The sequence below is a fragment of the Ixodes scapularis genome, unplaced genomic scaffold (genome assembly GCF_016920785.2).
Source record: "Ixodes scapularis isolate PalLabHiFi unplaced genomic scaffold, ASM1692078v2 PGA_scaffold7__128_contigs__length_106722199, whole genome shotgun sequence".
Lineage (NCBI taxonomy): Eukaryota > Metazoa > Arthropoda > Arachnida > Ixodida > Ixodidae > Ixodes > Ixodes scapularis.
Genome location: NW_024609882.1, coordinates 96,582,481 through 96,601,138, shown reverse-complemented (window position 1 = coordinate 96,601,138; position 18,658 = coordinate 96,582,481). Strand labels below are relative to the sequence as shown.

Sequence of the window (18,658 nt, the reverse complement as noted above, 5' to 3'; positions counted from 1 at the left end):
GTGGAATAGGTGAAGAAGATGGTGCAAAACGCTGGGAGGAAAGAAAAAAGCGGGTATGCGAGTGGAGCTCGAGGAGAAGGCCCAATCATTCACATTCAGCTGGAGCACATGGTCTTGGCTACGCCTCGAGGCATGGGGCCCAACAACTCGTGTCACACCATAGTCCCAATAACCGAAGTCCGAGCTTTAAGGCGACATTGAGGAAGTGTGATCCACTCCAACTTCGGGGCTGCTGAAATTTGGGAACTCTTGAGCGATTTTTTCTAGGATTTGGTGCCGTAGGCCTGTTCGATTTGGCCATAAAGTTCCGAACTAGTTCAGTCCTAATTCAGAGGAATGCAGAGTTTATGTAGGAGTAGCGGAGAGCCGGTATAGCCGCAGTTTGTAACTGTCGGTGTAAGCTACCATCGGGACGCTGCACGAACGCTAAGCTGACCACGGAGCCGAAAGTCCGTGACAATGTATGTGCAAAGTGCACATATTTTTTAGCCTTCTGCTTATGTGATTATGTAAAGACGTGATCACTTTCACGCAAGGTTTTGTGATCACGTAAGGGTTTATTACCATGCAAGGTTATGCGATGACATAAGATCGCATACTGAAACACACACGCAGACAGCATCTACCACTCAAAATGACAATTCATATAGATGCTACCATAAGTAAAAAACATATTGGCATGCATTACAACCGATGATCCTCCAAGGTAGAGTCTGGACACGCCCTTCACAGACCGGCTGAGAAGTCAGCGAGCTCGCCCTTAGTCAGTTCCAAAGTTGTGACAGACTTCACGTGGCAGAATTCTTTAAGTGGCACGGGGTTGTGCATTTCTCTGACATCTTTTTGTCGTGCTGACCACTCGCAGGCTATGTTAGTGCAGCTGAAGTCGGGAAGAGAAGATAGTGTTGTCCTACAAACATATTCAGACATACTTAGTACTCCAGTTGCACAAACACACAAACATGACTGTAGTCCTAAGAAAACCGAGGGCGTTATTGTAAAGTTCAAATATTTTACGCCTCCGTGTGAATCAATAATTACAACAACACTCCTTTGAAGGGTTTCATTTCTTCCTGAACGCCAGCACAATCTAGCTTGGACAGTGTTGACAGCAAGTGCGAAACATTAGATCAAAGCAAGAGAAATTATACGAAGTAGCAGTACAACAGACTCAGTTGATCTTAGTCACGCTGCCTAGATTTGAATTCATCATTTGAATACTTTCACGAGACTGTCAAGTGTACGGGACAACAGAATATGCCACTTCTAATGTAGCGTTTGAAAGACTCACAGTTCCGATCGTTTTGTGCGGTTAATTAAAAAACTGCACCTCCGTGTGGCCTCTCTTAGTTGAATGTTGTTCCGCCGATTAATTACTCAGGCTAGGTTATCACTCAGAAAGCGCGCCGCATATGTCGACCACTCAATACATCATTAACCTCCACTTGGCTAAAGGATAAGCAGTCCCAAATATCCTTTCAACATGCTCGTACGTTTCTGCATTTGGGATATTGGGCTGCAAATCTTTAAATGGCTCCACGGCGTCGTATCGACCACGGGATACACGTTTAAGGTAGATAGAACTCTACGCTTACCTGTTGCAGTGTAGCAGTGTTGTAACTGTGTGTTTGCACTTCTGAGACAGTCCTGTCACGCAAGAGCAGTGACCCATAATCTCCACAACCCTTCCCATTGAGTGAGTGAGGTCGATCCCGACGCGGTGAGGCTTTTCATGAACGGCCGATGTTTGAACGGATAGGCCTAGCACGTTCACTTTGCGTTCAGTACATGTCGTGGTGCCGGCAAGAACCACGTGGCCAACTTGCACATGTCTCTGTCCCTCTGTGAATCACCTCGAAGCCACAGAACACTTCAAGAAACCGAGTATATCCGCCAAAGTCAATGCTGGCCCCGTCGAAGTGCCGCCACACGACCTGGACTCGGCGGCCATGTTTGTTCGAGAGTGGCGACACCTATAGGTCGCTGACATCGCGAATAAGGAACTATATAAAATACTTAAAAGATGAAAGCCTGTGTTACGACTAGCAAAAGCTACTTTGATAATATAACCCAAATGCTTTACCGATTGAACTATCGAGAGATTTTCTTTTCTTTATTGCCCGAATGTCGCGCCATCTCGCGACGTTTGTAAAAAATTGAAGCGAATCTTCCGCACACTGATATGGTCGCTATGGTCGCTATTAGCGGCAAGATGTTTTAGTGGCGCAATCCTATGGTTGCCTCTAGTGACGTTATTAGCTTGCTAACAACGAGATCGATGATATTTGTAATGAGCATGTTTTTATCTATTGTGAATATTTTAGCACGATGCTGCTTAGCTGCCAATATTAAGGGTCTGTGGACTCGTCAAGCTGCAATGCTGTAGCTTTTTTCCACAGCTCCTTCATCTTTGTACAAGGTGAAAAAATAAACTGATTTGATTTGATTTGAAAGTTTGAAATTCTTGCGCTCTGAAACCAACACTACCACCACCGCCAAAATTAAAGTGCTTACATTACTCTTATTTCTGTTCATGAGAAATACTTTGCTGACGTCACACTCAGCAATCGGCCAATCGTGGAAGGTCGACTACAGCAACGCTTTCGATCGCACACGTCGCCAATCGACCTTTCGCTAAATCACCCTAGCGTCGAAGAGAATGCTGGTAACAGTCATCGACACCGGCATGCCCCCTCGCCACCGCCAAGCAGGGATATAAGAAAAGGGCTTCACGGGACCGCTCATCTATTGTCAGTCAGCAGCGGCAGTGGCACCCACTTCTCCGTGCTAACCTGTGCTCACGCCATTACAGTGTCTCGCTGCAAAACGCTGCGTCGGTTCCAGCCAGGAACGGGAGCATCGCCAAGGCCCAAGCGACTGACAGTCATCGACACCGGCATGCCCCCTCGCCACCGCCAAGCAGGGATATAAGAAAAGGGCTTCACGGGACCGCTCATCTATTGGCCGTCAGCAGCGGCAGTGGCACCCACTTCTCCGTGCTAACCTGTGTTCACGCCATTACAGTGTCTCGCTGCAAAACGCTGCTTCGGCTCCAGCCAGGAACGGGAGCATCGCCAAGGCCCAAGCGACTGACAGTCATCGACACCGGCATGCCCCCTCGCCACCGCCAAACAGGGATATAAGAAAAGGGCTTCACGGGACCGCTCATCTATTGGCAGTCAGCAGCGGCAGTGGCACCCACTTCTCCGTGCTAACCTGTGTTCACGCCATTGCAGTGTCTCGCTGCAAAACGCTGCGTCAATAAGCCAGGAACGGGAGCATCGCCAAGGCCCAAGCGACTGACAGTCATCGACACCGGCATGCCCGCTCGCCACCGCCAAGCAGGAATATAAGAAAAGGGCTTCACGGGACCGCTCATCTATTGGCAGCCAGCAGCGGCAGTGGCACCCACTTCTCCGTGCTAACCTGTGCTCACGCCATTACAGTGTCTCGCTGCCAAACACCGCGTCGGTTCCAGCCAGGAACGGGAGCATCGCCAAGGCCCAAGCGATTGAGAGTCATCGACACCGGCATGCCCCCTCGCCACTGATAAGCAGGGATATAAGAAAAGGGCTTCACGGGACCGCTTATCTATTGGCAGTCAGCAGCGGCAGTGGCACCCACTTCTCCGTGCTAACCTGTGTTCACGCCATTACAGTGTCTCGCTGCAAAACGCTGCGTCGGTTCCAGCAAGGAACGGGAGCATCGCCAAGGCCCAAGCGATTGACAGTCATCGACACCGGCATACCCCCTCGCCACCGTCAAGCAGGGATATAAGAAAAGGGCTTCACGGGACCGCTCATCTATTGGCAGTCAGCAGCGGCAGTGGCACCCACTTCTCCGTGCTAACCCGTGCTCACGCCATTACAGTGTCTCGCTGCAAAACGCTGCGTCGGTTCCAGCCAGGAACGGGAGCATCGCCAAGGCCCAAGCGATTGACAGTCATTTTTATTTTTTATTTATTTATTTCCAATACTACTAACCCCATTCGAGGTTGTTGTAGGGTGGTACAGTTTGAGATATTACAAGCAGAAAAATAATATTCAACACACAATTTGCAGGTAAATATTCAAAGCAAATATAGAAGTCGCGAATGAAAAATTAGTAAACAACTTCAATACAATAGATACACTGCACTTTTAAAAACAGCATAAAATATTAGTTTATGATGAAAAGTGGGCATCTACGTAATCGAGGAAGATTTCAATAGAAGAGGAATGAACAACGTTTTGAGGCAGGTGGTTCCTTCGTTAATGGTTCGGGGAAAAAAAGAGAATTTAAAGCAGTTATTATGAGCGACGTCTTCCTCGTAAAGCTTGCCATGGTTGTACCGTGTTAATCGTTTGCTTGTATGGATAAGATAATTTTCTTTTGGTAGGTTGAAATGATCGTTGGCTAATTCGTATAGAAATTTAAGTCTAGCTGTTTTTGCTCTTTTTTCTAAAGAGGAGAGACCCAGTTGCCTGCAAAGCTCAGAGGGAGAGACGTGCCTACTATACTTATTGCAAATAAACCTCGCGGCCATTCTCTGAACTCTTTCTATCTTATTGATGCCGGAGACTGTGTGGGGAAACCAGACGACGTTGGCGTACTCGAGCATAGGACGTATTAAAGTTTTGTAGGCTAGTAATTTAGTGGCAGGAGATGCAAATTTGAAGACTCGTTTAAGGAAACTCAGTTTGTTTACAGCTTTATTAGTCGTGGAGTGAATGTGTGAGTCCCAACGTAAATTGTGACTTATATTGAGGCCGAGGTATTTGTATTCACCGACTTGTTCCAAGAGGTTATTGCCTATCTGGTAAGGAAAGGAGTAGTGTTGTCTTTTATTGGTTATGGTCATAAATACAGTTTTGTAGTTATATCAGCTTGAACTTTAGAAATATCTAGAACACAAAGACAGAAAGGACAGGATATGACACACAGCTGTGTCCTTTCTGTCTTTGTGTTCTAGATATTTCTAAAGTTCAAGCTGATATAACTACAAGTATGTACCAACAAGCTCAACTCTTAACCGTTAATACAGTTTTATTCGAATTTATTTCCATCTGCCAGTCGTGGCACCAATTTATGATGTGTTGAAGCGCATTATTTAGGTTAATCTGATCATTTGGGTTATTTATTTGTGAGTAAAGTATGCAATCATCAGCAAAGAGGCGAATATTTATGTTCACATCTTTGACCAGGTCATTTATGTATATTAGGAACAAAAAAGGTGCCAGTACTGATCCCTGTGGGACTCCCGATGAAACTTTGCCTTTGAATGATGAGTGCGCATTAAGTGCTACGTACTGGTAGCGATCTGAAAGGTAGTCTTCAATCCACCTGAGAATTTTTCCTGCTCCTAGTATAGATTCTAGCTTAGACAATAGCTTTGGGTGAGATACCTTGTCGAAGGCTTTTGACAGATCGATGAATATGGCGTCAACCTGTCCTCTATTGTTTATGACAGTGGAAAAATCGTGAATGCTTTCAACAAGTTGCGTCACTGTTGAAAGGTGACGTCTGAAACCGTGCTGATATGGAGTAAGTATTTGATTATTCTCGATGTGGGTGGAGACATGGTTCAGAACAATGTGTTCGAGCAATTTACAGCAAGTTGAGGTAAGGGAGATGGGCCTGTAGTTCGCAAATTCGTTTTTGTTTCCAGACTTATGAATGGGGATGACTTTCGCTAACTTCCAGTCTTTAGGAAGTTGCCCTTTGTTAAGTGATTGTGTAAATATTATAACAAGATATTTTGTTACCCATTCGGCGTATCTTTTTAGAAATTCATTTGGTATATCGTCCGGCCCAGCACTTTTTTTTTGTGTTCAGGTTGAGTAGAATAGATAAGATACCCTGTTCGGTAATTACAACATCATTTACAGCCAAGACTGGAGAATTGGACGCGAATGAGGGTGCATTACCATTATCTGTTGTAAAGACCGAAAGAAAATAATCATTGAAGGCTTTTGCAAGATTTGCTTTGTCACCGAAGAGCGTTTCTAGACTCGATTTGTTTTTTGGGTTGACATAGTTCCAGAATTTGACGGGTGAAGATTGAATAAACGATTGGAGAATGATATTGGAAAAATTGTATTTAACCGACTTGATTTTTTGTCCAAGATCGCTGTTGAGTAATGCCATTATGTTCTTATTTAGAAGAGTTCTGGTTTTCTTTGCCTTCTTACGAAGCCTATTTATTTTGCGCTTTACATGGATGATTTCTCGCGTTATCCAAGGGTTTTTCTTAATTAGTTTAGTTCGTTGTGGAATAAAACATGAGACACACGTGCTAACTGCCGTTTTGAATTCGTTCCAAAGCATATCTACAGTGTTACGGTCGCTCTTGGACAGTAGAAGAAAGTTATCGAAGTGTGTATCAAAGAAGTCGAGCACGCGAACGTCATCTGCTCTGTCAAAGTTCAGAACCTTACAAGTCTGGGGATTGCCAGAAGTTGGGATGTTCGTTTTGAAGCAGCACAAAACCATCTCATGATCAGATATGCCATTTAAAACTTCTACGCTGTGTTCATCTTTCAGGAATGATCGGTGACAAAGACGAGATCGAGCATTGATTGCGACGTTCCCTGAATACGGGTATTTTCAGTAAATATTTGGGTGAGGTTATAATGAAAACATAGATCTGTAAGGATATCTGCACCGAGAGATGATTTTGTACATTTCGATACAGAGGACCATTCTAAGGAAGGTAGATTGAAGTCACCTGCAATTATAATCTTACTGCCGGCATTAATATTATCATTGATATAACTATACATACTTTTGAAAAACCCTGAAGTGGAAGTGGGAGGTCTATAGAGAACAAGTATATAGCAGCACGTATTTTTATACGCAATTTTACAACACAGGCACTCAATTTCTGGGCAATCGGGTAAGGGGGTACATACAATGCCATTTTTTACAAGAATCGCTACTCCACCACCGCGAGAACCTCTATCCTTGCGCAAAATCGTATAGTTTGGGGGCGTGATTTCACAGTCTAGAATGCTGTCTGATAGCCAAGTTTCTGTCATTGCTATAATATCAGGTTGGGTATTCAAAACAGCAGCTTCAAGTTTATCAGTTTTATTTACGATGCTTCGCGCGTTTAGGTTTAGTAATCGAAATTCATATACACCTTTGACTTGAGTAGGGCTTGGTCACGTACTGGGATTCCGGGTTTCCTCAGATATGGAAACCTTATCGTTTATGGCCTCATTCCAAATGTATACTGTGCCATTTATCTTAATTTTGTGATAGGTAAGCGTGACATTATCACCAGCAAGTTTATTTGATTTCGAGCTATCAAGTAATTTTTTTCTAATGCCTTGAATTCGCTTTGAGTAGTCTTCACTAATCGAGAGTCGTTCATTTTTCAATTTATTGCAGTTGCGTAAAATATTCAATTTATCTTTAAAGTTTACGAGTCGAAATATTACTGGACGGGTTTTGCCATGAGCTGGCCTCCCAAGGCGATGTATACGATCGATTCCATTAATCTTTACATTTAGTTTTCCACCAACCATCTCTTTAGTTACTCTATCCTCGAGGGTGCTACTCTCTTCGTTAGGTAGTTCAGAAAGACCAAAAATAATTAGATTGTTTCTTCTGCTGCGGCTCTCTAAATCATCAATTTTGTTCGAGAGTGATGTGATGGTGGCTTCGAGGCGGTTGGTCTTGTCGCAGTTTTTGTTCACAACGGACCTGAGTTCTTCAAGGCCTTCGAGGCGCGATTCTATTTTCTCTAGTCTCGATGTTGTCGCAGCCTGGCTCAGCTTAATTTCCTTAATGTCGACCGAGATATTAGTTAACATTTCCATCATCGCTGCCCTGTCAGGACCGGGATTGGTCTCTATATCTCCGCACAGCATGAGTAAATCAGCAAATCGTGCACGCATTTCACACAACAAGGTAAAACAGGTCCGTGGGCACGGCAGCAAAAAAAGACAAAGGTTGTTGCTACGGTAACAGAAAGGATAGCGTTTTCCTACCTGTGCAATGAACACGAAGGTGTTAACGACTGTCATCTTGGCGATGCCACCGTGCCCACAGTGGAGTGCAGATCGACACCGGCATACCCCCTCGCCACCGCCAAGCAGGGATATAAAAAAAGGGCTTCACGGGACCGCTCATCTATTGGCAGTCAGCAGCGGCAGTGGCACCCACTTCTCTGTGCTAACCTGTGTTCACGCCATTACAGTGTCTCGCTGCAAAACGCTGCGTCGGTTCCAGCCAGGAACGGGAGCATCACCAAGGCCCAAGCGATTGACAGTCATCGACACCGGCATGCCCCCTCGCCACCGCCAAGCAGGGATATAAGAAAAGGACTTCACGGGACCGCTCATCTATTGGCAGTCAGCAGCGGCAGTGGCACCCACTTCTCCGTGCTAACCTGTGCTCACGCCATTACAGTGTCTCGCTGCAAAACGCTGCGTCGGTTCCAGCCAGGAACGGGAGCATCGCCAAGGCCCAAGCGATTGACAGTCATCGACACCGGCATGCCCCCTCGCCACCGATAAGCAGGGATATAAGAAAAGGGCTTCACGGGACCGCTCATCTATTGGCAGTCAGCAGCGTCAGTGGCACCCACTTCTCCGTGCTAACCTGTGCTCACGCCATTACAGTGTCTCGCTGCAAAACGCTGCGTCGGTTCCAGCCAGGAACGGGAGCATCGCCAAGACCCAAGCGATTGACAGTCATCGACACCGGCATGCCCCCTGGCAACCGCCAAGCAGGGATATAAGAAAAGGGCTTCACGGGACCGCTCATCTATTGGCAGTCAGCAGCGGCAGTGGCACCCACTTCTCCGTGCTAACCTGTGTTCACGCCATTACAGTGTCTCGCTGCAAAACGCTGCGTCGGTTCCAGCCAGCAGGGATGGGCAAAATACATACAAATATGTATCGAAATACAAATACAAAATACTTCGTCAAAAATGTATTCAATTACAAATCTAGTTACATTTACAAAAAAGCATTTAAATACAAGATACGAATACAACAAAATGTAAATTGGTCTCCTCCAAATACTTTTCCAAATACATTCCTCAAAATTTGCGTCAGCTACTTCAGGTTTACCTGCAACGGGTTTCTGGGTATCTCATTTTCATTTTGCATCGCACACTCGGGAGTTAGAGCGCAAGGCTCTAGTAACGTAATAGAAATATAATCACAAAGAAAAATGTAGTCAGCTTGGACGTAATAGGTGAAAAAAGTACAGAGCTTCAAGCAGCTTTTTTTGTCGATTACATTTTGGTACAGACCAACAAAGAACCGAGACGACCAAGACGCGCAGCACTACCAAGAGAATTTTTTTATTGTTGCAACTCGCACCAGTTACGAAAATTTTGGATGACCCGCACATTTAGAATGTTCCAGGCAAAAGTATGGATGGAAATCAGACTGGAAAGCATCACAAGTTGTCACAGGCTCCTATTTAGCCAGTCTACCTGTGAACGTCGATTTCGTCACTATTCTTGCCCTAGAGTAGCACCCTAATCACAAAGTCACTAAACGCTTGTGCTTGATTGAGAGACACTGCATTCGGTGAAGAACGTAGTTTTCTTCCTGCTCTGGACACGTCTTAGGATACGCAAATTGAGTCGTGACAATAAATTTGAGGGATGCATTTTCGCCCACAAAATTGTATTTAATTACAATTGTATTTGAAATACCCACGTTTTAGTATTTAATTACTCACGTCAAATACATTACCCAATTTGTAATTAGATACAAATGCAAAATACACAGAGTATTTGAAATACGTATTTTAAATACTTGTATTTGAAATACTGCCCATCCCTGCCAGCCAGGAACGGGAGCATCGCCAAGGCCCAAGCGATTGACAGTCATCGACACCGGCATGCCCCCTCGCCTCCGCCAGGCAGGGATATAAGAAAAGGGCTTCACGGGACAGCTCATCTATTGGCAGTCAGTAGCGGCAGTGGCACCCACTTCTCCGTGCTAACCTGTGTTCACGCCATTACAGGTTGGTGCTTCCAATTTGACCATTTTTGATCACTCTGCGGTTGTTGCTACTGCCGCTGCTGCCATTAATAGTGCCTTCGAGTGTACTGTTGTTGAATACTATGTCCTCGGATGACGCCGATGAGTGTATATCCTGCCACGCGACACTTCCTGAGGACAGTTCGTTTTTAGCTTGTGTTGAATGCAAGTTCAGTTATCACTTTGGTGATTGTTCTGAAACCAAAACAACTAAGGCAAGGAACGCAGCCGCCAAAAATCCTTGGGTATGCCCAACTTGCAAGATCACTAAAACGAGAGGTGGACAGGCACCGGAAAAATCAAAACAGAGTAAAGAAACTAAAGATCACGAAGAAGGAAACATATGCTGGTGGAAATTAACAAAAAACTTGCTGCACTTATGGAAATGAAAAGCACTGTAGAGAACATTGAAAAAAAAGTACTGGACGTGTCAGACAAGTATGATGGGCTACTTGCTGAGATGCGCAGTCAAAGACAAGAAATAACAGACCTTAAAGAACGCATACAAAAGGTAGAAAACACTGATAATGAAGAAACAAAACAGCGGAAGCGAAAAGTTAATGACCTCGAACAATACAACAGGCTAAAACACCTTGAAATTCATGGCCTACAATATTCGGTGAATGAGAATTTACTGCAGAAGCTGAACGACCTAGCCTTAGAGCTCGACCTACCGCCACTAACTGAACAAGAAGTGGAAGGACTACACAGGTTGCCAACAAAGTCCGAAAGAATACCAGCTGGGCTGATTGGTTTTTCTACGCCAGCAACAAGAGACCGTTGGCTTCAGAAAAGAGGTCAGCTTCAGGGAAACGGGGCGCAATTCTATGAAAATCTGACGGCACAGAACAAAAGGCTACTGTGGCTGGCGAAGACGGAGGCCAAAGAAAAAGGCTATCATTACACATGGCAGAAGAACGGACGGATATATGTGAGAAAGAAGACTGGTGATAGTGCTATCAGGATCAACAGCGAAGACGAACTGACAAGATACGTTGAAGATTGAAAACTTTTTTTTTCTTTTTTTCTTCCTTTTTATTTTCTTACTAATGGAACAGTCATCCACTGATCGCTGTTATTACAACTGTGAAACATTCAATAAACTTATGAGAAATAACGCACTAGATAACAAGCGAAAAATGTCCTTATTTCACCTAAATGCAAGAAGCCTTAGAAATAAAATGACGAAATTGAACTATTTATGAATATGCTGAATCATAACTTTGACATTTTGGCATTTACGGAAACGTGGTTTACTGGGGTTGGCGATGCTGTTAGCTTCAACAATTATACCTGCGAGGGAATTTATTGTGAAAACCGGAAAGGGGGTGGGGTGTCGCTATATTTTTGTGACGGCCTAACATATGAAATTGTTTCAGAGTTCACGTGTGTCAACTATAATTATGAATCGTTAGCTGCCAAATGCCGTAAAATGGTTGTGGTTGCAATATACAGACCACCATGTGGATCATTGCAAGTTTTTCTTGATTTCATTACACATTTAGTAGATTATATTACATCCAATAACTTGAAAAATGTCATAGTAGGCGACTTAAACGTAGATCTGTTGTCTGAAGACCCCTCAAAGGTTGAACATCTTGAAATAATGCACTCTTCCGGTTGTGAAAACTTGATTAATTTGCCTACTAGGATAACATCACATACAGAAACATTAATTGATCTTTGTATTACCAACTGCTAAACTGATGACGCGTATGCGGGTGTATTTTCAGTTGATTTATGTGACCATTTTCCTATATTCTGTTTTATACACTACAACTACTCAGGAAACAAGAGATCAAACCTACGTGAGAGCATAGCATACCGCGACACGAGTAACCAAAATACTAAGAAATTTTACAATCTCGTTTCAAGCGATAACTGGGACGACGTTTTATCCGAACTGGACTCTGATAAGGCATACGACAACTTTGTAGCCAAGATAAGAGGACATTATGACACGGCGTTCCCTCTAGTTCATTACAAGAAGCACTATAAATCAAAGAAACCATGGATTACTACCGAATTATACAAGAGAATAACAAAGAGAAACAAGCTCTTCGATAAGTTCATAAAAACTAAAGATTTTGAAGTCCTAGCCAAGTACAGAAAAGTGCGCAATAAACTAGCTGCAGATCTAAAGAAAGCGAAAAATCAGGTAACACACAAATAAATTTTTATCTGTCCAAGATAGCCCTGAAAAAATATGGAGTATAGCTAAAGACCTATTATCGTCAGTTCCCAAAGTCATTCCAAACGAACTAACAATTGAAGGTAAGACCTATTCGCACGAGTCATTGGCTGAAAAGTTTACTTCCCATTTTTTGACTGCTGGCGCTAGTGCTCCTTCAGTAACTCACAGCGATCTCTATAAAACTTTTATTAATATGAATCAAACGAACTCTATTTTTATGGCACCAACCACTGACATCGAGATCAGAAACATAATTATCACATTAAAAAACAACACCGCGTCAGGCTTTGACGACCTGACTGTAGCTCCCATCAAAGCAATAAACGACCTGATATGTTATCCTTTTGCTCATATATGTAATAGAATCCTTGAAACAGGCATACTTCCTCATAAAATGAAAATAGCTAGGGTGTGTGTCATACATAAAGGAGGTGAGCTAAGTAATCTAAATAACTATCGGCCAATTTCGATACTGCCATTATTTTCAAAAGTCGCTGAAAAAGTGATAAACTGTAGGTTTTCTAAATATATTTTTGACAAAAACATCATAACGCCTTGTCAATATGGATTCCAGAAAGGAAAATCCACAGAATCGGCTTTGTTGAACATAAAGGAAGAAATAATAAGTAATATTGAGTCTCGCCTTTACACAGTCGGTATATTTTTAGATTTTCGCAAAGCGTTTGATTCTATAAAACATGGAATTCTTATAGGAAAATTACCATGGTATGGAGTAAGGGGAATCGCCCTTAACCTTATCAAAAACTATTTATTAGATAGAACTCAATTCACTGTCCTGAATGGTTTTAGATCGCAGATTTCCCGCATACAGTTCGGTGTTCCACAAGGTTCCATCCTTGGACCTTTGTTATTTCTAATATATATAAATGATATTGTTAACGTGCCGCTTACTCCCTATATTATATTGTATGCTGATGATACTAACGTGTTCTTTTCCGGAGATAATCTGTAAGAGCTTGAAAAAACTGCAAATAGCTGGCTTAATGAACTATCTGTATGGTTAGAGTCAAATCAGCTAGAATTAAACACAAAGAAAACAAAATATGTAATACTTAGATCAAAGAACAAACCATTACACTATAAACCACATATCCACTTTCTAAATTCAACAATAGAGTCTACTAGGGCACACAGATTTCTTGGAGTATGGTTTGAGGAGTTTTTAGGTTGGACTAATCGTGTAAATAACTTAAGATGTAACATCTCACGTTCAATTGGATTGCTGCGCAAGCTAAGGGAATTACTACCAAACTGGCTCAAACTAAACCTGTATTGCGCTCTTGTATATTCTCGGTTCCAATATTGTCTTTTAGTGTGGGGCACAGCAACGAAAACGAACACTGAGAAAATATTCCTTTTACAAAAGAAGGCTGTAAGAATTATTGACAATTTAGGCTACAGCGAACATACGGCATCCTCATCCGAAAAATATAAGTTACTACCAATAGAACATGTCCTCTCTCATAAATTGGCAATCGTAATTTTTGATCAGATCAAGCATGATGAGGCACATTTTCTCGATACTTATCTTCATAAACCTGGGGAATACGATCTTAGGAGTACCAATTATACAAAACCAAATGTTAAAACTAACTATGGAACTGAAAAACTAGATTACCAAATTCCTAACCTACTAAATAAACACCCAAGCATTGTGCAAATAGCACAGCAGTGTAGAACAGTCCACCCGTTCAGGAAAAAAGTTAGAGCATATTTCCTTGAAGCTGATCGCCTACCTTAGATTATTTAATGTGGTTTTTATGTGTTCTTATTGCAAATATAGTGCCTTTAATATGTCCTTCTTTCATGGTGTTATGAGGTGTTGTGATGTGTTAATATCAGACGTGCGTTGGATGGTTTTGTTGATAATGACGATGTTAATGTCAATGAATACAGTTTTCTCTGGTTTTTGTTTCATGATTTTTTTTTAGTTTGTTTCTTTTTTTCTTTTTTATTATTAGGACGCATTGCTTATGTTTATAGTGATGATATTGATTGGAATGGTTTACTGATGCCTATGTTTATTTCAATTTTGTTGCTAAATTATTGTATGCTGTCTCTGTTGACTGCTATGGGCAGGGGAGAGGGGGGGGCTAGCCCCCTCGTCAGGAGGCTTTTTTGCCTTCTTTTGCTGCACCCCCCCCCCCCCAGACATACGTATCACACGTGTATGTCTGACATAAACTATTCTATTCTAAAAAAAAATAAAAAAAACTTAGGTACTCGCGCAGCACGCGCTCGCCTTCCTCATACAAAAGGTTCGAAGTAAATAATCAAAATAAAGGCGTTTGTGGAACGTGCGTGCGAAGTGTCATTTGTTTTTTATCTTTGCTTTCGAGCAGCTAAAGCTGCTGACACCAGCACGTGCAGCGCGTGTATCTACTTATCTATCTTCCCTGCATTATTTTTGATGCATGGGTAATGCCGCAAAAGGTCTATTGGCGACGTGAGCGATCGAAAGCGTCACTGTGGTCGGCCTGCCACAATTGACCGAATGCTGAAAATGACGTCAGCAAAGGATTTCTCATCGACGGAAATAAGAGAAATAAAAGGACTTTAATTTCGACGGTGTTGGCAGTGTTGCTTTGAGAGCGCTATGATTTCAGGCTTTCAACATGCCCATTACAAACACCATCGAACTTGCTGTTCAAAAGGTAATGACTACACGAAAGGGAACCGAACGATGGCGCCACCGAAACATCTCGCCGCTAATAGGGGTGGATGCACCGACCAGAAAATCGAATGCAAGCTACTCGTTCATGACGCCGCTCAATGGCGCTCGGGCAAGTGTCCCGGTTCCTTTTTGCACGTGTGGTGAGAAAGCCTCTCCGGTTCCGCAGCTATAAAACAATGCTCTCGAGGTGCAGAAAGCTGGAGTTTCGCCCAAAGACATAATTATGTATTCCTGTTGATCAACTAAAGTTTGAAGATTTAAGTAAATATAAGATGTAAAATTAAAAAAAAAGGTGTACGCAGGGCCGCTTGGAAAGTTGGAGGGAACAGCACCCTTGGTTAGGCAGGACAAATCTCTTGCGAATTGGATGACTTTTTCGCTGATGCCGTAGGTGAAATGCCGCACGATGAACTGTTCTTCATGGTGGAGTACACAAATCGCCGACTGGGGCTGAAGTTTCTTGTCCTCTCGTAGAAGCGCGATCTTCCATTTTCGAAAGTTCGGTATCTTTGCGCACAGCACATAATGACACTCTGGATCCATGTCTCGCGGGCTTGTAGCCTACCTTGCAGAGGGGCGCCGCGAAGCAGGTGGTGTCCTACTTGATCTTCATTTATAAACGAGAGAACATTGTCGATCGTAGCCAAGAAGTGCCAATGAGACCATTCACATTTTCGTGACTAGAAATGAGCTATCTACGCGTACGTGGGAACGAAGGCAGCCCGAGAAAAAGAAGTAGAATACAGGTACACAGAAGCATAGCCTCCTATATACTGACAAAGCCTGCCAGGTCGCCACGAGAAGCGGCCGCCGAAATGGAAGAGGTGTAGCGCCACACAACAGATGAGAGGAGCGCCACGTGACTGGCGCCCCGCTGTGGCGAGACGCCGAAACACACTTCTCCAGAACAAACAAGTATGTTTTGAGTCCTCGCCGCTGCAAAAGTTGTGTGCTGACGTCATGGGTCTTCCGAGAAATTATTCTTTGATGTCCTGTGTTACCAGATCCTCGCGCTCCAAATCTGCCACCGGGCACTCTGAAGACCGGTTCAGACACTTGAGTTTGACTGCGTTGCGTCGAGAACCGAAAGCGAGTCCCCGGCACATCTGTGCTTCGTATGAAGCGTAGAATCCAATTCAAGGAGTCATCTGGGCACGCGATAGAAGCAGAAGGAATGTCCTAATCTCTCGCAGCCGCAACGCAGTCAAGCACAGTCAGACGCAACTGTCTGAACCAGGCTTAAGGCTCCGTCGTCGACCTGCCATTCTTGTGAATATAGAAGAAGCTATAGGGCCGCCCACATTAGCGAGAAAACGAGCGCGGCGCGCCGATCGCGTTGAAAACGCGTTATCTTCGGCGAGCAAAAGCGTCCCTCGCCCGCTCGATTGCCTCGAGAATCCTCGAGATCTTGCGGGAAATCACGCGTTCGCTCGACTGCTTCAAGAGTGCGCGAGGCCTCTTGTGCTGTCACGTGACATTCGCGACGGCAGAACTCTATCTATACTCCGCGACAACTTTTCTTGGGATGCGGGACGCGTCCTCCCGCGATCGGCGGGCCACGCGCGTTTTCTCGCTAGTGTGGGCGGCCCTAATGACATAAGTGACGTTTATTTCGAATCGCGTTCCAGAACGCCTCGCGCGCAGCACGCTGGGGAAGCTGCAATCGCGACACAGTCGGTTCGAGCAGCGATTGCATTGGACGAAAGCGCGTGCATGACAGGTCTTGCACGCATAGCCTTGGCTTAGCCACTAGACAAGCCATGCCGCTTCTGGAAAGAATGCACCGGTACCCAGAGCCCTATATGGGGAGAGTTTGGCCAGTTTATGATCTCGCCGCCGTAACGCTCCCCTCCCGAATGAGCCAATCAGCCCGCGGCGCAGAGTGTGAGGGACGTGCGCATGCGCGTCAACTCCCGGCTGCTCCCAGCTGTGTGGGCAGGGCAGCAATTTTCATTCATTCGCCCTGTGGAACGCATACGATCGACATCCAAATTTCGCTTCTTTCTTTTTAGGGGCGAAGCTCCTTAAGGCTGAACTCCATGGAACGAATTATGTGACGGATAACTGGCGAACGCGGCCCGACAGCACGCTCGCTTTGCGCGTGACGTAGCAGCCACTGTGTTGATTCCACGCGCAGAGCGAAACCCGCCGGGCAAAACCCGCCGGGCAAAACTCGCCGGTTATTCGCAGCATATTCGCCCCATGAAGTTCAGCCTTTAGGGTCTAGCCTTGTCCGTCCGGCATCCGTGCTCACATCGATCTTGATGGTGGTCGTGCTCGTACTCGTGAGCTCACGTGCTCGTGTAAAACAAAAACAAAATGATGAAAAAAACATCGTGTATATACCTCTTTTGAAATACTGCCCTGTGTTGGCAACTAAGGAATTCCCGCACAATGCCGTTGTAATATCGCTACGTCACGCACACGTTATGCGTTTGGGATAGAGTAGAAGAAAAATGAAAGCCGTTTACAACTCCCTGTAACGCCGAATTAGAGCGCAGCTCTTGAGGAGGAGGAGGGAAGGGTACTGGGGGGTGGGTCAAGTGACCTCGGAGGGCGGGGGGGGTCACGTGACCTTGTGGGAGTCACGTGACCTTGGGGCGTCACGTGACGTCAGGGGTTCACGTGACCTGGGGCCACGTGACGATGCCGATGACGTCATCAGTGACGTCACTGATGACGCCATCAGTGATGATGATGACGACGATGCGGATGCCGGTGACGTCATCAGTGACGTCATTGATGACGTCATCAGTGATGACGATGACGATGGGATGCCGGTGACGTCATCAGTGACGTCACTGATTACGTCATCAGTGGCGATGACGTCAACGGGGGGTCACGTGACCTCGGGGGGTATCCCCAGGTCACGTGACCCCGGGGGGGGGGGTCACGTGACCTGGGTAACCATCGTGACCCTCGTGAGGGTAACCCTAGTAACCCTTGTGAGGGCAACTCTCGTGACCCTCGTGAGGGTAACTCTCGTGACCCTCGTGGGGGTAACTCTCATAACCCTCGTGACCCTCGTGAGGGTAACGCTCATGAAGGTAACCCTTTTGAGGGTAACTAACCCTCGTAACCCTCGCGAGGGTTACGAGGGTAAGTAACCCTCGTGAGAGTAACCCTCGTGAAGGTAACCCTTTTGAGGGTAACTAACCCTCGTAACCCTCGTGAGGGTTACGAGGGTTACGAGGGCTAATCTCATGAGGGTTACCCTCACGAGGATCACGAGGGCCACGAGGGTTACTTACCCTCGTAACCCTCACGAGGGTTACGAGGGTTGCGGTTACGCCGACGCCGACGGCGACGGCGACGCCGCTCAAGCCGGGAACGGGCGCCTAAGAGCTGCGCTCTAAAAATAATGTTTGCGCAGTCGACAGGATTCGAACCTGTGTTTCAAGTCCATCACCTTAACCACTCGGCCATGACTGCGGGACGAGTAGGGGGCTCTGAGATATGGTAGTGACTCAAGAGCTGGGGTTGTCATGAATGAAACGTTGCATGTAGCCGCTCAACGTCTATACAGGAGAGGGCGCTGCGGTCAAATGCGTATATAATCGCGTCAAACTTTGCACGCATTGGATCAACGTTTATAGAGGAGAGGGCGCTGCGGTCAAATGCTCAAATGCGTATATAACCACGTTCCATACCACAGATTCTCTTTCTAACATGGATGAAAACGAACGAAAGGCTCGGCATGCTGCGGCTCAGCGTCTATGCAGAAAAAGCACGACCAGAGTACAGTGTTACCAGAGCTTCGCCCCAATCAACTTCATTCACCAC

General features: G+C 45.0%; 1 protein-coding gene across 1 annotated transcript; it reads right to left on the bottom strand.

The window, feature by feature from the left end:
* Positions 1 to 7,142: 7,142 nt before the first annotated feature.
* On the bottom strand, positions 7,143 to 15,418 carry LOC115328662. The gene is made up of 2 exons (XM_040220768.1): positions 15,236 to 15,418; positions 7,143 to 8,063 (listed from the first exon to the last, which is right to left on the bottom strand). The coding sequence occupies exons 1-2, from the start codon at positions 15,416 to 15,418 to the stop codon at positions 7,143 to 7,145; spliced, it is 1,104 nt and encodes a 367-aa protein (XP_040076702.1).
* Positions 15,419 to 18,658: the final 3,240 nt, after the last annotated feature.